The following is a 15,131-nucleotide window of genomic DNA, read 5'->3' as shown; positions in this document are numbered from 1 at the left end:
TACTTTAAGGTTGTGTTTCTTTTACCTCAAGTTCAATGGGGTCTTAATAATATATTGATTAAACTATTAAGACTACAGGTGAGAGTCTACAGGAAGTTTTATTTGGAACTGCTCCTACTAATTCATCACATGGTGCAATGAATTCTGCAGTCTGAAGTAGGTACTTAAACCATTCTGAATGCTTTTGGATCTGGAATAGTGAAATAAATAAATACATACGGGACAAATTACACAGATGTTGTTAGCCTCGAAGTAAGTTCGAGACATGTGTTGCGAGATACTAACTCAACGATACTATATTTTGTAATAAATACTTATATAGATAAACATCCAAGACCCAGGCCAATCAGAAAATGTTCTTTTCTCATCATGACCTGTCCGGGATTCGAACCCGGGACCTCCGGTGTCACAGACAAGTGTACTAGCGCTGCCCCCCGTCGATGTAGAAACGATTATTTATGTTTGGGGTTTATCTTGACACAACTGAAATGATGTCAATTGTTCTATGGCTTGTTAAGTGTGCAATTATTTGTTAACTGCCCTTTGTTGCGTAAATATATTATTTGAATTCATCTGTCATAATCCAGCTCAACTAGTTTACTTCGAGTCTTCGGAGTTATTGGCACTGTTTACCCTGTAAGGAATTAGGAAGTTTAATGATAGGGAGTGCAACGCGCTAAGATGGAAGAGATACCTAGTAAATAGCTCAGTAATTTTCCGAGTTATAGTACAAATTCCAATTTTTAGGAGTAAAATCTCATAGAAAGTAAAATAATAAAACAACGTGTAGGTACATATAGTCATTTGTATTTAGGTAATCATCGCTATGGGACAGAGTGTAACATTATTATTTATTATTACTCTATTACACGTATAATTATGATGAAAATATGCCAATCTGAAAACCCACTAAATAGTGATATATTGTGTTAGATATGATTCATTTTTTGATATGCATAAATTTAGCATTTAAAAACGACTCATAGAAGACTGACTGTAATTGTATGTTTTATTGTAATATAACAGTTCTATTTTTCCAATAATTTAAATGTAACTTGTCTTTGCTGTGAGTCGTTTTTGTTTTTATTTTTATTTTAAAGGATTCCAAAATTTATTCAAATTTGTGCGTGGAAAGATCTAGCGTACGTAACGCACTTTTAATATTAATTAATCTCATATATTTTTATATAATTCAATAGACTTACTTATTTATTGATCAAAAAACTTTACTATTCATTATTTTATACAACATTAACAAATAAAATGTTAACTTTAGTAATAAAAATTTACAATTATTATAACCTACATTTTTTTTTAAAGATAATCTTCAATACTATACAAAAACCTAAAATGTGAAGATGGTAAAAATCTAATTTGAAAACTTAAATATTTCATCAATTCATAAATATCTAATCTATTTACTATACTTTGGCAAAGCTTGTTTATTTACAACTTCAAATCCTAAGCACACGTTAGTTAAAAAAGGTATAGGTACCATAAAAATGGGTAAATTTTGAAAATATTTATATAAAAAAAATTAACTGTCGAACGAAATTAAATATTTAAGGTACTATGTAGTATAATAAATATTTAATGTAATAATATATGTTGTTACACGTCTATAACTTGTTTTTGTTTCAAGATATTGAATTTATTTTACAATTTACCCTTAGTGCGAAAACAAGGGAAAAAGGACTTTAAAACAATGCTATTACATTCAATTATAGAATGCGCAATCAATAGTGCTTCAAAAGCAGATACAAATATACCTTTCCCAAATTTTATACAATTTTTATACATATTTATTTCACTTTCATTCCTACATACAACGAAAATAAAAAATTTCATAGCTTTACCAGCCTTTTTAAAAAGTATAAAAAATAAACAAGTGACAGAAAATTAAAATAATTTATCTAGTATTATTTTATGTTATTTTCTAAATTTTAATCAAAGTCTTATAGTTCAAATCCTTAAATTTATATAAAACATTAATTTATGAGTATTTGTGAAAAGTATATTGAAAATGAACAACATTATTTTAATTTCATTTGCTATTTAAACATAAGTAGGTACCTAAATTATGTAAAGTTAGTTAAGTATATTATTTTTGAATTATAATAAACTATCAAGTTATTTGTAGTATTAAAGGGACCAATAACAAAACTGTTGCTATAAATTCTGCTGAACTGCTGTTTTCACTGAGAAAAATTATTAGGAAAATGTAAATTCAGCATTGTACTTTATAAATAAATAATCATTGTTATATACTAATAAAAAAACTTTTTAAAATAATCCAATGCTTTTACAAATTCATAATGTATTGCAAACATTACATATGTATTTTTAACACAATTTATTTTCAACAAAGCTCTGTCTACCCCGCAATGTGACGTAGACGTGACTATATGTTTGTATGTATTTTTTAACTCTTAATATTTTCGAATAAACCTAATATATATTTTTATCCCAACTTTAGGTTTTAAGATGAATAAAGATAAAAACATGGAAAAAATAGAAAGTAGGTATATTATAAAAATAATGCAACCTAACTATATCAATCTAAATAAAATTAAGATTGGATATTTCTTGTTAAATTGAAGTGTAAATGTAACATATCCGGTATCAGAAGATCAATGCAATCTGAATATTATAGGCAATAAGTACTAGCCGTTCCGGCAAACGTTATTTTGCCATATAAATAATTTTTAAGTAATTTCTTGTAAAAAAGAAGTTAATGGTAGACAACCCTCATCACTAAGGGGTGTGAAAAATAGATGTTGGCCGATTCACAGACCAACTCAATATGCTCACAAAATTTCATGAGAATCGGTGAAGCCGTTTCAAAGGAGTACGGGAACGAACATTGTGACACGAGAATTCTATGTATGTCTATGCAGATTCAGCATAAAGTTTAAAAATATTTTAAGGGTTTATAAATACCGCCCAAAATTATACACAGTGAAATACTACTAATTCGGAGCCACTAATTATCTCACAGTTTCTCTTCTCAATAATCTGTTCACCCTGCTGATCCTGTTTTTGTAATTTTCGATCGGTATCCTTTTAAAAAGTTTCGAAGTTGCAATTCGCGTCATGGCCGCTTTATAGCTCTCTGGCGACAAAATGGCGGGCGTTTCGCGCGTTTTCAATATGTCCGTCGACAAAATGGCGCCGTCCGACAACATGGCGTCGATGTCTCCATTAAGCATTGCAATTGTATCTGAGGACGTGAAGTTATTGATAGGGGCGCAAAGCGGAATCGCGTTCGACCATTTTCTGTTCCTGTAAAATAATAACAATTCAGTTTTCCTGAGAATTTGTGAGGAAAGAATGAATTAGAGCACATTTAAGTCTGAACCAGTTGGTTAATGGCACCAAAAGAAAAAAGAATAGGACCACTCCATCTCTTTGCCATGGATGTCGTAAAGGCGACTAAGTGAGAGGCTTATAAACATGGGTTTCTTCTTTTAGGCGACAGGCTAGCAACCTGTCACTATTTAAATCTCAATTCTATCATTAAGCCAAACAGCTGAACGTGGCCTATCAGACTTTTTAAGACTGTTGTCTGTGTCTACTCCGCAAGGGACATAGATCATACATACATATATTAAGTCTGACTTTTAATTCAGCAATGTGATGATAAATGGCAAACAAATTTAACAAAGATTCTTTCTTTCATACATACATATGATCACGTCTATATCCATTGCGGGGTAGACAGAGCCAACAGTCTTGTAAAGACTGAATGGCCACGTTCAGCTATTTGGTTTAATGATAGAATTGAGATTCAACTAGTGACAGGTTGCTAGCCCATCGCCTAAAAGAAGAATCTCTAATGCATATCCCTTAGTCGCCTTTTACGACATCCATGGGAAAGAGATGGAGTGGTCCTATTCCTTTTTTGTATTGGTGCCCGTAACCACGCAGCACTCATTTTAAGCCAAAACCAGGCTTTAAGGTCCATTTGCTTCTGAGACATCTAAGATGCTGTGTAACTTACTTGAGACACCTTAGCATCGGAGCGCCTTTCAGCTTGTAACCAGGTTCGCAAGTAAACGTAACAGTCTCGCCGATCTTGTAATAGAATTTGACGGACGACATACGACCCGATATCGTGGTACCGGGGTACGTGCACGCCTGAGCACCTGTTTGAAAACATTGGCGAGATATTAATTTATTTTACATACATACATACATATGGTCACGTCTATATCCCTTCTGGGCTAGACAGAGCCAACAGTCTTGAAAAGACTGAATGGCCATGTTCAGCTATTTGGCTTAATGCTAGAATTGAGATTCAAATAGTGACAGGTTGCTAGCCCATCGACTAAAAAAGAATACCAAGTTTGTAAGCCTATCCCTTAGTCGCCTTTTACGACATCCATGTGAAAGAGATGGAGTGGTCCTATTCTTTTTTGTATTGGTGCCGGAAACTATACGGCACCACATAATTTATTTTATAATTAAATTTAAGTGATGTGACGTCAATAAGTGATACCTTGTATCCTATTATGAAAATAAATCTATTCTATTCTATATGTATGAGATAATTAAGTTAATTAAGTGCCGTGGTTTCCGGCACCAATAAAAAAATAGAATAGGACCACTCCGTCTCATATCCATGGATGTCGTAAAAGGCGACTTAGGGATAGGCTTACAATTTTTTTAGGCGATGGGCAAGCAACCATGTCACTATTTGAATCTCAATTCTATCATTAAGCCAATTAGTTATAAATGCGAAAGTTTGTGAGTATATCAGGATGTCAGTATGGATGTTTGTTACTCTTTCACGCAAAAACTACTGAACCGATTACGATGAAATTTGATATGTAGTTAGCTGAAGACCCAGAAAAACATATAGGCTACTATTTATACCATAGTTCCCGCGGGATTGACAGGGTTTCCATGCGGAAGAAGTCGCGGGCGGCCTCTACTGAACTATACTTACAAGTGGGAGGTTTGTCGCTCCACCGCCCGCTATCCTGGCATACCAGTATAGGTCTCCCGTGGAGGGTGTGTTCAGGGTTGCAATGGAACTGGAGAACGTCACCAGCCCTGTACGGCGCCCGACCCAGCACGTACCCTGATTGGGGGGGCGGCAATGCTGGACAGGATACCTCTGGAAGATTTAAATATTTGGAGTTAAATAGATTTATTTTCAAAATTGGATACAAGGGATCACTTATTGACGTCACATCACTTAAATCTAATTATAACTACTACCGCTTCCAAAGCTTAGAAGAAGCGGCGGAACAAACTACACTGCAGCATTTTCATCGGACATCAATTTACAAATATGTATCTCTTAAATCTAAATCCCGGACGAATGTACATTGTCTACATTAAAAAACATGAATTAATGGATATAATGGGATGTAAAAAGTAAAATTATTTAAGACACGTGTGCTAGTAATGTGGCTTTTTATGGGAGGAAGAAAAGAAAATGCTGCAGTGCAGTGCCTTGGAAGCTTTAAACTTACATAACAAATAATCACGTTTATATCCCCCGCGCCTGTCACTGCCGCCTAAAAGAAGAACCCCAAGTTTATAAGCCCATCCCCTAGTCGCCTTTTACGACATCCATGGGAAAGATGGATGGAGTGGTCCTATTCTTTTTTCTAATGGTGCCGAGAACCACACGGCACAATATTCAAATAATAAATATCAAATTTACATGTGTTTTAATTAATATAACACTTATTGTACACACGGCCACGCCAGCGACGACGAACGACGTAGAAGTCCGCTGAAGACGGCCACAAACCCTGAGCAGCATCACATTGCAAGAATAGAATAGAATAGATCTTTGAATAAATTCTTTTTACTTTTAATAGATTTATTTTCAAAATTGGATACAAGGTATCACTTATTGACGACACATAACACAAATCTAACTATAACCACTACCGCTTCCAATGCGCATACATGTGTAAAAGAAGCGGCGGAACAAACTACACTGCAGTCCACCATCACGTACCTCTACACACAGGGAACGGCTTCGCCCAATCAGCGGCAGGCAGGCAAACTGTCTCCGTCGGTCCGCTGAGCGCCCACCCCGGGGGGCAGGAGAAGGCCGCCCTCCCCCCCACCCCCCTCGACACTACCGCCACCCGCGGACGCCTCTCCCCCTCGTTTAGTGGGGTGTCGTGGATCACTTCGCCACATTCCACGCCTGGAAGTAAAAGGTTGGTGAGTCCTGAAGAGTTCTGAATGGAATCTATGTTTGACTTATGTCATTATCAGATGTTTAATTTAAACAACTTTATGACGTTTTACAAAGGTTCCTGGTAGTCGCTGGCTATTCTTAGATGAAAGAGATGGAGAGGAGAGGAATTAGATGTCATAATTTTTAAAATAGCGGCAGCAGTAAACAACTGCTTCTAAAGATTTCTTCAAACATCAATAGTAAATCGTTGGATGTAGACGTTTCCAACAATGCACTTAATATGATTGATATTTCTTTATACTTATATACTGCCGAATAGAAGACATACTAAAGCAACTTAACTTTTACTTAACTAAAATTTCGCAACATGATCAAACTATTTTCTTGAAAAGAAATGATAAAAGGTGCCGTGTGGTTCCCGGCACCAATACAAAAAAGAATAAGACCACTCTTCATTTCCCATAGATGTCGTAAAAGGCGACTAAGGGATAGGCTTACAAACTTGGGAATCTTTTTTAAGGCGATGGGCTAGCAACCTGTCACTATACATACATACATAAAATCACGCCTCTTTCCCGGAGGGATAGGCAGAGACTACCTCTTTCCACTTGCCACGATCTCCGCACACTTCCTTCGCTTCACCCACATTCATAACTCTCCTCACCAAACTCGGCGGTTTAAACAAATTGACATGATCAAATTATTGTGTCTCCGAAAAGAAATTGATCAAGATCCCACTTACTTTCACAAACTGGTAACGGCGCACTCCAGTTTCCTGAAGCTCTGCAGACGAGGATGTGGGCTCCCAGCAGAGCGTTCCCGTTGGCGCAGTGGAACCTGATCTCTGTGCCCAGCCGAGTACCCAGACTGCTGGCTACGAGACCCCGTCTGATGGGCAGCGGGGGGCAGTGCACATCTGAGGTAAACATATCAGAAAACAATGAACATGACCTGATGCATGTACCGAAACCTGAATTAAATTTTTTCGGATACATACATATATATAATCACATACATACATATCGTCACGTCTATTTCCCTTGCGGGGTAGACAGAGCCAACAATCTTGAAAAGACTGAATGTCCACGTTCAGCTATTTGGCTTAATGATAGAATTGAGATTCAAATCGTGACAAGTTGCTAGCCCATCGCCTTAAAAAGGATCCTTAAAAAGGACATATAATCACGTCTATATCTATTGCGGGGAATAGAGCCAACAGTCTTGAAAAGACTGATATGCCACGTTCAGCTGTTTGGCTTAACGATAGAATTGATATTCAAATAGCGACAGGTTGCTAGCGCCTAAAAAAGAATCCTAAGTTTATAAGCCTATCCCTTAGTCGCCTTTTACGACATCCATGGGTAAGAGAAGGAGTGGTCTTATTCTTTTTTTTTTATTGGTGCCGGGAGCCACACGGCATTTCTTTGCATTAACCTTTTAATTATAGTTTAACGTCCTGGTAAAGGGTCAGGTCAAAAGTACCCGAAACCGCCGAGCTTGTATAAAAAGAGTTATGAATGAGGATGAAGCGGAGGAAGTATGCAGAGATCGTGGCAAGTGGAAAGAGGTAGTCTCTGCCTACCCCTCCGGGAAAGAGGCGTGATTTTATGTATGTATGTATGTACCTATGTATATAGTTTAAATTAAAAGTTAAAAGCTAGGCTTTATCAAAGGCGCTATAAACCTATCCTTGAATAAATTCCTTCAGCCTATCTACTACCAGATATCTCCAGCTTCCAACCAGCTCACCTTACCTTCAACAATGATCTCGACCTGATGCGTCTGCCTGGCGGGAGTTTCACAGCGGTATATGCCGGAGTCTTCTTTCTCAGAGCTCATGATGCTGAGTCGGTACTCCAGCTGGCTGTCCCGCCCTGGGTCAGTGGTCCAGCCTTCTGGGTATTTGCGGTCCACGCTGTTCGCAAAAGTCATTTTTTTGATATAAGTCGTAAGGGAATTTTCAAAAGAAAAGTCATTATAAGATCAAATTGGAACAATTCTTGGGAAAGATTTAATAAAAATGTCCTATATGTACCTAACCGTGTGGATGAAATAAAAGGCAACATTTTCCAGGGTTCATGGCCAGTGGAGAGATGGACATGATGATGAGATGTTTTTGGGAAAAGACTAGGTAAAAATATACGTTTCATAAAACCCTTTTCCAAACAAACACCCTTTTAAGCCAAACAGCCGAACGTGGCCTATCAGTCTTTTCAAGACTGTCGGCTCTGTCAACCCGGCAAGAGTATGTATGTAAAAACTTTTCGCTCGTTATATAAGAATTGGACGGGACACGTCTTTTGTTTTTGACCACAATTGTTAGTGACCTAGCAAAATGTTATCAAGGTCACCAACAACCGTGTGGTTCCCGGCACCAATGCAAAAAAGAATAGGATCACTCCATCTCTTTCCCATGGACGTCGTAAAACTACGCGACTAAGGGATAGGCTTACAAACAATAGTTTCTTTTTTAGGCGATGGCCTAGCAACCTGTCACTATTTGAATCTCAATTCTATCATTAAGCCAAATAGCTGAACGTGGCCATTCAGTCTTTTCAAGACCATTGGCTCTGTCCACCCCGCAAGGGATATAGACATGACCATATGTATGTATGTCACCAACAATTCTTCTTGTTCCGGTCACTTTATTAAGTCTTCTTTCTAATTCAAAGACGTTAAGTAAACTATCTAAACGCACTCGGGATAGTGATGTGTGACATTCCATTTAGGGTTCCCGAACCGCCTCATCCAAAGGCACTCCATGTGCAGCGTGGTGCCAGGGTACACCAGCAGCTTCCCGTCGTTGGTCTGCGCTATAGGACCACCGGAGTGCCGGAACAGAATCGTGGGCGGCTTTTCCACTGGAACAGATAAATTAATTGGTATTTACATTCATTATTGATTTATTACATACATACGTACATATATAGTCACGTCTATATCCCTCGTGGGGTAGGCAGAGCTTGAAAAAACTGATTGGCCACGTTCAGCTATTTGGCTTAACGATATAATTAAGATTCAACTAGTGACAGGTTGCTAGCCCATCGCCTAAAAGAAGAATCCCAAGTTCATAAGCCTACCCCTTAGTCGCCTTTTACGACATCCATGGGAAAGAGATGGAGTGGTCCTCTTCTTTTTTGTATTGGTGCCGGGGACCACACGGCACAAATCTGTTTAAATACTTACTAGCATAGTCATTCTCCTGGTTAAGTCCAAAACAAGTGGGTTTTGCACCATCCCAGGACCCGCCTATGCATCTCCGCGCTTGGGAACCGGTCATCGCATACTTTCCGATGTCACTACATCTGAAATAACCCATTTATTAAGTCAAACAAAATCTAGATCTAGATTTAAAGCGTTATATGAAATAACAGACTCTGAATTATATAGGTATAGAAAAAATTTCAAGGACATTGGTTTAGTAGATAACGCATGAAGAGACATACAAACAAACAAAGATAAAAAACCACAAATAACAATGCGAAAGAAGTAGAAGTATGCAGGGATCGTGGCAAGTGGAAAGATGTGGTCTATGTCTACCCCTTCGGGAAAAAGGCGTGATTTTATGCATGTATGTCGAAAAGAAACAAATGAAAAAAACAAATAAACTTATTTTCGAATATAATATTAGGGATCCTACGATTACAGTTTTGAATAAAAACCATGATTCTTTCTCTATTATTTTTTTATATTCAGTTTGTTTCTTCGGCACTGATGTCTTTTTTTTAACATTCCTTTCTCCAATCAATGCGGTCTATCCAGCTTGCTTATAAACTTCAGTACCGTCGTAGCGATCATTATAAACTTACAAAATAAATAATAAATAAATATATACGGGACAAATTACACAAATTGAGTTAGCCTCGAAGTAAGTTCGAGACTTGCGTTACGAGGTACTATACTATATTTCATGATAAATACTTTAGATAAACATCCAAGACCCAGGCCAATCAGATAAAGTTCGTTTCTCATTATGCCCTGGCCGGGATTCGAACCCGGGACCTCCGGTGTCACAGACAAGCGCACTACCGCTGCGCCACTGCGGCCCTCAGTACAATAGAGTCAACAACAAAATACCTAGAGATGATAACAGATCCCGCGGGAAAGTCGACAGTCTCTGTTATCTCCAAGTCGTTGAAGAACGAGACGACGTGTGGCTCCTCATTTCTGAACGTGCAGCTGTTGTTGTTCAGCAATTCCTCGTTTTGGGCTTCGATTTCCTCTGTAAGTTGTCATTGAGGATAGTTTTTCAATTCAGAATTTGAGTACATAAGACTTTGACTCAGTACCAATAAAGACAAGAATAGTATTACCGAATAGTTTCATGTGGTTCCCGCCACCAAAAAAGGATAGGATAACTCCATATCTTTCTCATGGATGTCGTAAAAGGTGACTTAAATTAGGCTTATAAACGTAGGATTCATTTTTTAGGCGATGGGCTAGCAACTTGTCATTATTGAATCTTAATACTATGTTTAAGCCTAACAGCTGAACGTGGCCTATCAGTCAAGACTGTTAGCTCTGCCTACTCTGCAAGGGAAGTGGATGTGATTACATATATGTATGTATGTATATTGACCTTCAAATGAATGGACGGCCTGATGGTAGGTAAACAAAAATGTTTAAACAGTACATATTTTAGTTCAGTTAAGTAATAGACAAAAGGAGCTGTCTTGTAGCTGGCTTGTCTGGTGCCGTGTGGTTCCCGGCAATGCCGTGTGGTTCCCGGCACCATTACAAAAAAGAATAGGACCACTCCAACTCTTTCCCATGGATGTTGTAAAAGGCGACTAAGGGATAGGCTAACAAACTTGGGATTCTTTTTTAGGCGTTGGGTACAGCAACCTGTCACTATTTGAATCTCAATTCAATCACTGAACGTGGCCATTCAGTCTTTTCAAAACTGTTGGCTCTGTCTACCCCGCAAGGGATATAGACGTGACCATATGTATGTACGTATGAGCTGTCTTGTAACTGTTAAAGAGCATCTACTAATAACCAACGTTAATTTATATAAAGAAAGGTATGAACATCCAGAAATTACCACAGTTGAAACTCTTCCCCACCCAGTTTCCATGTTCACAGATCAGCTTCCAAGTGGTCTTCTCACCCATGATGGAGGCTATACATCTGAACGTGATCTCAGTGCCGTGTGGATAACCCTCCATGCCAATAGATCCGTTCACTTCGGCGCCATCCCGGTATATCAAAGTCCCTTGCACCCTAAACATTCGGACATAGTTTTCTAATACATTGTGAAATGTTATTGATCCTCACGTAAATTCGTAAGCTTTTTCAGAGGAAAATTGGGAGATATATAAAAAAATTTGATGAAGGATTGATCATACATTTGTTATTTATCCTGGAGCTGATAAAGTTATTGAGCACTATGAAAACTCTATTGAATAATTCGTTTAAATTGGAAAAAAAAATTTGAAAATTCAATGTTAAATAATACTCAAGTTATTAAAATTTAAAGTTTTATGACACCTTTTTTAAATAAACTTACTTATTAATACATAAGTAATTCATTACTTAATAATCGTATTTGACCTTGATACCTTCACTTCAGCTCTAGGTAGACTTTTTACTTCCAAATTATCATTATTTTTATATTTAATCAATTTAAGCCTAATTAAGTATTCAATACCATAATTATATCAACAGTGAAATTGATCATGCACTAGACATCGGAAACTGGAAAATAACACCGAGCAACATAAATAAAGCTTGCCCAAGACATAAGAAGCCAACCATGGCCATACAGACAGCTTTTTAAACAGACATACATAAAAAGTTGTATGTGTGTACCTAAATATACTAAGCCCTGCCATCTGAGGATTTAAAACCTAGAAAATAATGAACGTGAAATATAGTCCTCAAAAACTAATAAAGTTGTTGATAAAACAATAAATTGTTATTTAAATTTTGATTAAAATGAAGTATTTCTTTCAAATGATGATAAATTTGGTAATGTTGATGAAACTATTTGAGTTGTTGATGATAAATTGGATATTGATGATGAAGAAAATGACGGAGAGTTTAAAGAAGCAAAAGTCCGAACCTAGAAGGCTCTCACCAGGGCTTGGCATCCCTAACCGCTTGTGTTCCCTTCAGTCTATCCAGCCAGCAAATAAGAAATGCAGATTCTTTGCAAAAATATTATTTTTTGTCATTCACGACTCATCCTTAAGTGGATGATGTATTTTTCGAAACAAGTGAAACTCTATGAATGTGTTAGATATAATTGGAAATTAACAATAGATAATTTTTAAAATTTAAATAATTTATAAGACAACACTTAAAATCCTAATGAAATTGTAAATATTTTCACCAAACGATAGGCATCGTAATGACATTAAATTAATAAGATTCTTACCGGTCGGTAGAAATGTTAAATAACAAAAAAGTTCTTATGAGAGTTCCATTTGCTTCAAATTTCACATATAATTCACCAGACAATAGCAAAGAAAATATAAAATTGAACCAAAAATAAAACCGATTTCGAATGCAGCTAAATACCATTGGAGATCTTACTGTGAACAATATATCTGAACCAGTAAATTTGAAAGACTTGGTATCTGCATGAGATGTTTGTTAAAATGATAATGTACACAAAATAATAATACACGGAAGCTACAATGAAAGCGCTTATAAACCAAAATTATAAAAACCATGTTCACTAATGCAGGTTCAAAATTTACAGGGAGATTTTAATTTTTTTACGAAATTGTAGCAAACTAATCACTAGTTTGCTTATAACTTGGTCATTTAACGTAGACATGATAAAAGTTAAAACATAGGTACAGTTTGCTCAAGAGTTCACTTTTGATAATTACCGCTAGGTGGGTCATTTCGTTGTCAGAGAGTTTAGGGTGGTGATGGCTTTTCAAAAGAGAAGGAACCAGACCCTTAGCGATAATTACCTCAAAAGCAGCTCTCTCAGCTCTTGAAATATCTTGAAAAAAGTCAGATATTAAACTTAATTATGGATCGTCTAAAGCCAAATCATTTCTTTACCTCGCAGGTTGTCCACAATCAGTAATCGTTTTTCTATCTAAATCAGGTTCTAGTTCAGATACATCTTCTCTTACAATGTCCGAACCACTCTGAAACTCTGACGTTGGTCGTGGTCTTGATAAATTAGCTGTGAAATAATGCAATTTTTATCTTTAACATTTTTGTATTTTTCTTTACAAATAGCATAAAGTTACGTTGTAATTATTGCTTCGCCGTATTGTTGTGAAACACTGTGTTTTAAACATAAAACAACACTTCTTCCCCTGACGCGTACGCGGAGACCACATCTCTCCAAAGGCGATATGCTTCTTTTCCTTCATCAACATTAATCTCTCTTTATTAAATTATCAGGGTCAGGGTATCCTCGATTTGATCAAAGTACCATTTTCAAGCTCATTCTCTTTCAACCTTTCCATTCACACTCACCTCGTATAAATACTTAGTCAACTTGCTTTAATTCAATCCCTCTATAACCATATCATCTAAGCATGCCATTTTCTATTTATTTTACGTCTATACTAACATGAATGTCTGTACTTACCCAAAGGCCTACAAAAGTCGTGAACAGTGGGCTGTAATCTTCCTAAATGGCAGTTCAGTGTGGCTGGTGGAGATCTGCCTGGCTCGCAAGCTATGTTCACTGAAGACGCGTGGGCTACTGTGAGACCAGCTCTATAGCCAGCCTCGTATGTAGCTCCGTGGAGAAGAGGCAGCTCACATGGTGCTGGAAGGTTTATTTGTAACACTAGAAACAGGTCAAGAACAAGATGATTGACAATTTTATAATAGGTTGCCGGAGTCTGTTCTTGATATGCCTAACCAAAAATTCTGAGAGTATGCAAAGAAAGTACTTTGTAAGGGAAGGCTTATTATGTGACTGATGATAAAAACATCTGGCTTTAGCTTGGCACAGGAGTAATTGTAGTTTGATTTGAACCTAAATCAAAATTACAGTACACTCTGTACATAAATCTATTTAAATTTTAAGTTAAGATATTTATTTGACGTCAACCAATGTTGTGAAACCAAACGATTTGATAATTATTAAGCGATATGAAGTATCCTATGATAATGAATAAAAATTTTGAATTTTGGGGCACTTCATAATACTATTGGTGGATATATGAAGAAAATATGTGTAAATATGCAATGCTTACCACATAACATAGAATTGACTAAATAGCTGATGAACTATACAAATATTAATGCGGTGATAGGATAATAATAAGATATAATAACAATAATGTTTTTGTGGTTGCTTGTAAGATATTTCGTAATGAGATAAGGTTGTCTCTTGTACATTACCTTAATAACATAAGTTTAGGATAAATTGAAAGGTATAATTTTATGTGCAATAAATAATAGTAAAAATAAAAAAACAAATAGCGAAGTCTCGACAACATCTAAAGAGGCTATCGCTTGATGGCTGGATCAAGGGTTGCATTTGACTCTTGATCCAGCCATCTATATTAAGCCAGCCTTTCTATTTTAATTTCCTCCCACCCTAAGGTTGACTGGAAGAGATTGCTTTAGCGATAAGTCCGCCTTTGTACCTACAAAGGCGGACTTATCGCTTATCGGTAATGAGGTCATTACCTGTGTTTTTTTTCTGTTTTTCTCTTTCTTATGTTGCATTAAAGAACCTATCTATCTATCTAAGGCAAGGTACATCTGGACACGGCGCGTATCGTCAGAAGGCTTCTTCCTCTGCAGGCCTAACTAACGGTAGCTTGAGTCCAATTCCGCTGCTGGTATAGAAAAATATATCTATAAATTTCTTAATTACCTGCAACGCATTCCGGCATACTCGTCACAGCCCATTCTCCGAGCCAACAACGCAGATTCGTCGGGCCTTGAACATTGTACCTGAAATTTTGGGTAATTTTGAAGAATACATATAATTTTTGCCTTTGTAGCGCAGCGGTAGTACGCTTGTTTGTGACAA

The 15,131-nt window shown here is 36.8% G+C and overlaps 1 protein-coding gene across 1 annotated transcript in view; it reads right to left on the bottom strand.

Moving 5' to 3' along the window:
- Positions 1–2,158: 2,158 nt before the first annotated feature.
- The window catches only part of LOC106139408 (uncharacterized), a gene marked incomplete at its 5' end in the record, with an annotated part of 58,608 nt that continues 45,635 nt past the window's right edge, over positions 2,159–15,131 (bottom strand). Inside the window, 13 exons of the mRNA XM_060951347.1 lie at positions 2,159–3,282; positions 4,001–4,145; positions 4,949–5,119; positions 5,978–6,172; positions 6,909–7,082; positions 7,921–8,081; positions 8,865–9,027; positions 9,353–9,471; positions 10,244–10,388; positions 11,211–11,389; positions 13,187–13,313; positions 13,728–13,910; positions 14,973–15,052. Coding sequence (XP_060807330.1) covers positions 2,988–3,282; positions 4,001–4,145; positions 4,949–5,119; positions 5,978–6,172; positions 6,909–7,082; positions 7,921–8,081; positions 8,865–9,027; positions 9,353–9,471; positions 10,244–10,388; positions 11,211–11,389; positions 13,187–13,313; positions 13,728–13,910; positions 14,973–15,052 — 2,137 coding nt within the window. The remainder of the gene's footprint in view (positions 3,283–4,000; positions 4,146–4,948; positions 5,120–5,977; positions 6,173–6,908; positions 7,083–7,920; positions 8,082–8,864; positions 9,028–9,352; positions 9,472–10,243; positions 10,389–11,210; positions 11,390–13,186; positions 13,314–13,727; positions 13,911–14,972; positions 15,053–15,131) is intronic.

This window comes from Amyelois transitella, chromosome 24 (assembly GCF_032362555.1).
Source record: "Amyelois transitella isolate CPQ chromosome 24, ilAmyTran1.1, whole genome shotgun sequence".
NCBI classification, from domain to species: Eukaryota; Metazoa; Arthropoda; class Insecta; order Lepidoptera; family Pyralidae; genus Amyelois; species Amyelois transitella.
This window is presented reverse-complemented; position numbering and strand designations above follow the sequence as displayed.